The sequence below is a fragment of the Pundamilia nyererei genome, unplaced genomic scaffold (genome assembly GCF_000239375.1).
Source record: "Pundamilia nyererei isolate P.nyererei 1_Seehausen unplaced genomic scaffold, PunNye1.0 scaffold00350, whole genome shotgun sequence".
Taxonomy (NCBI): domain Eukaryota; kingdom Metazoa; phylum Chordata; class Actinopteri; order Cichliformes; family Cichlidae; genus Pundamilia; species Pundamilia nyererei.
In genome coordinates this window covers 53,458-54,456 of record NW_005187751.1, presented here as the reverse complement: position 1 = coordinate 54,456, position 999 = coordinate 53,458, and the positions used below count along the sequence as shown (strand labels likewise).

The window sequence follows — 999 nt, the reverse complement described above, 5'->3', positions numbered from 1 at the left end:
TGTAATGCAATAGTTTTTGTTAAACCCCTTGTTTTAAAGCTGCAAGTCTGCACTTCAGTCACATTTAAAATATTTGATCTGAAAAAATTACATAATTGTGGCACAATCCAAAAAACCTATGGATCTAAGGGGTGGTTCAAAGCTTGTCCAATGTTATGCACACCGAGTTCATAAAGAGCAGTTTCCCCCTTTTAATGTAGTTTTCTTTTAGACAGATTGAATATTAGATAAAATATATTGTAGGCTAGCATTTGGTTTTCAATTTATATTTTACCGTTCCACATTGTTTTTCAGAATCTGCCTGATACCTAATTTTAGTTTTACATCATTACACAATAATCTAAAACAATGTTACTGTCTCAGGGAGAACTTCCAGTCGCTTCAGAAGGATCTGGCAGAGATGATCGTGTTAAGTCTGGAGAAGCGTGGAGGGGACAGCTTCAAAAAGAGGAAGACTCTGTCCACCAAAATCCGCCGGAGGGAGACCAACAGCAGCGCGCAGAGCGACAGCCTGCCAGAGTACTTCCACCTAGCTGTCACTGAGAACCCGAGCACCTACCTGTGATCATAGAAGAGCTTTCAGCACGAGACGTAGACTTTGTACAAGTTTGTCAAGTTAGATTCAGGACTGCTGGGTTTCTTTGGACAGCTTTGTTCATTCATCGGTTGGAGAGACAACGCCTCAGCAGCACGTCTCTTCATCCCCAACAGCCTAACGCCTTGAGATCAACTCGCCTTGCTGATCCTTTAAAGATGTTAAGTAGTTACTGTTGTGGCACAAAGAGCGGCATATTTATATACAAATGTTTCTCCATAAGCGATCCAGATAACGTGGACAAGGATACCCAGTGCACTCTTCTTTACTTTGAGCCATCCTTCTGTTTATGTCTCAATGTTGCCTGCAGGAAGCTCACTGATTGAGCAACACGTGATAAAGAAAATATATATTTATCGTGTAAATATTTTTCTGCTTCAAAGACAGTGGAACTCTATCCAAAC

At 40.8% G+C, this 999-nt stretch overlaps 1 protein-coding gene across 1 annotated transcript in view; it reads left to right on the top strand.

Annotated features, from left to right (window-relative positions):
• Positions 1–666, top strand: part of gucy2ca (guanylate cyclase 2Ca) — a 17,120-nt gene extending 16,454 nt beyond the window's left edge. Inside the window, exon 25 of the mRNA XM_005752277.1 lies at positions 364–666. Coding sequence (XP_005752334.1) covers positions 364–565 — 202 coding nt within the window. The 3' untranslated portion in view covers positions 566–666. The remainder of the gene's footprint in view (positions 1–363) is intronic.
• Positions 667–999: the final 333 nt, after the last annotated feature.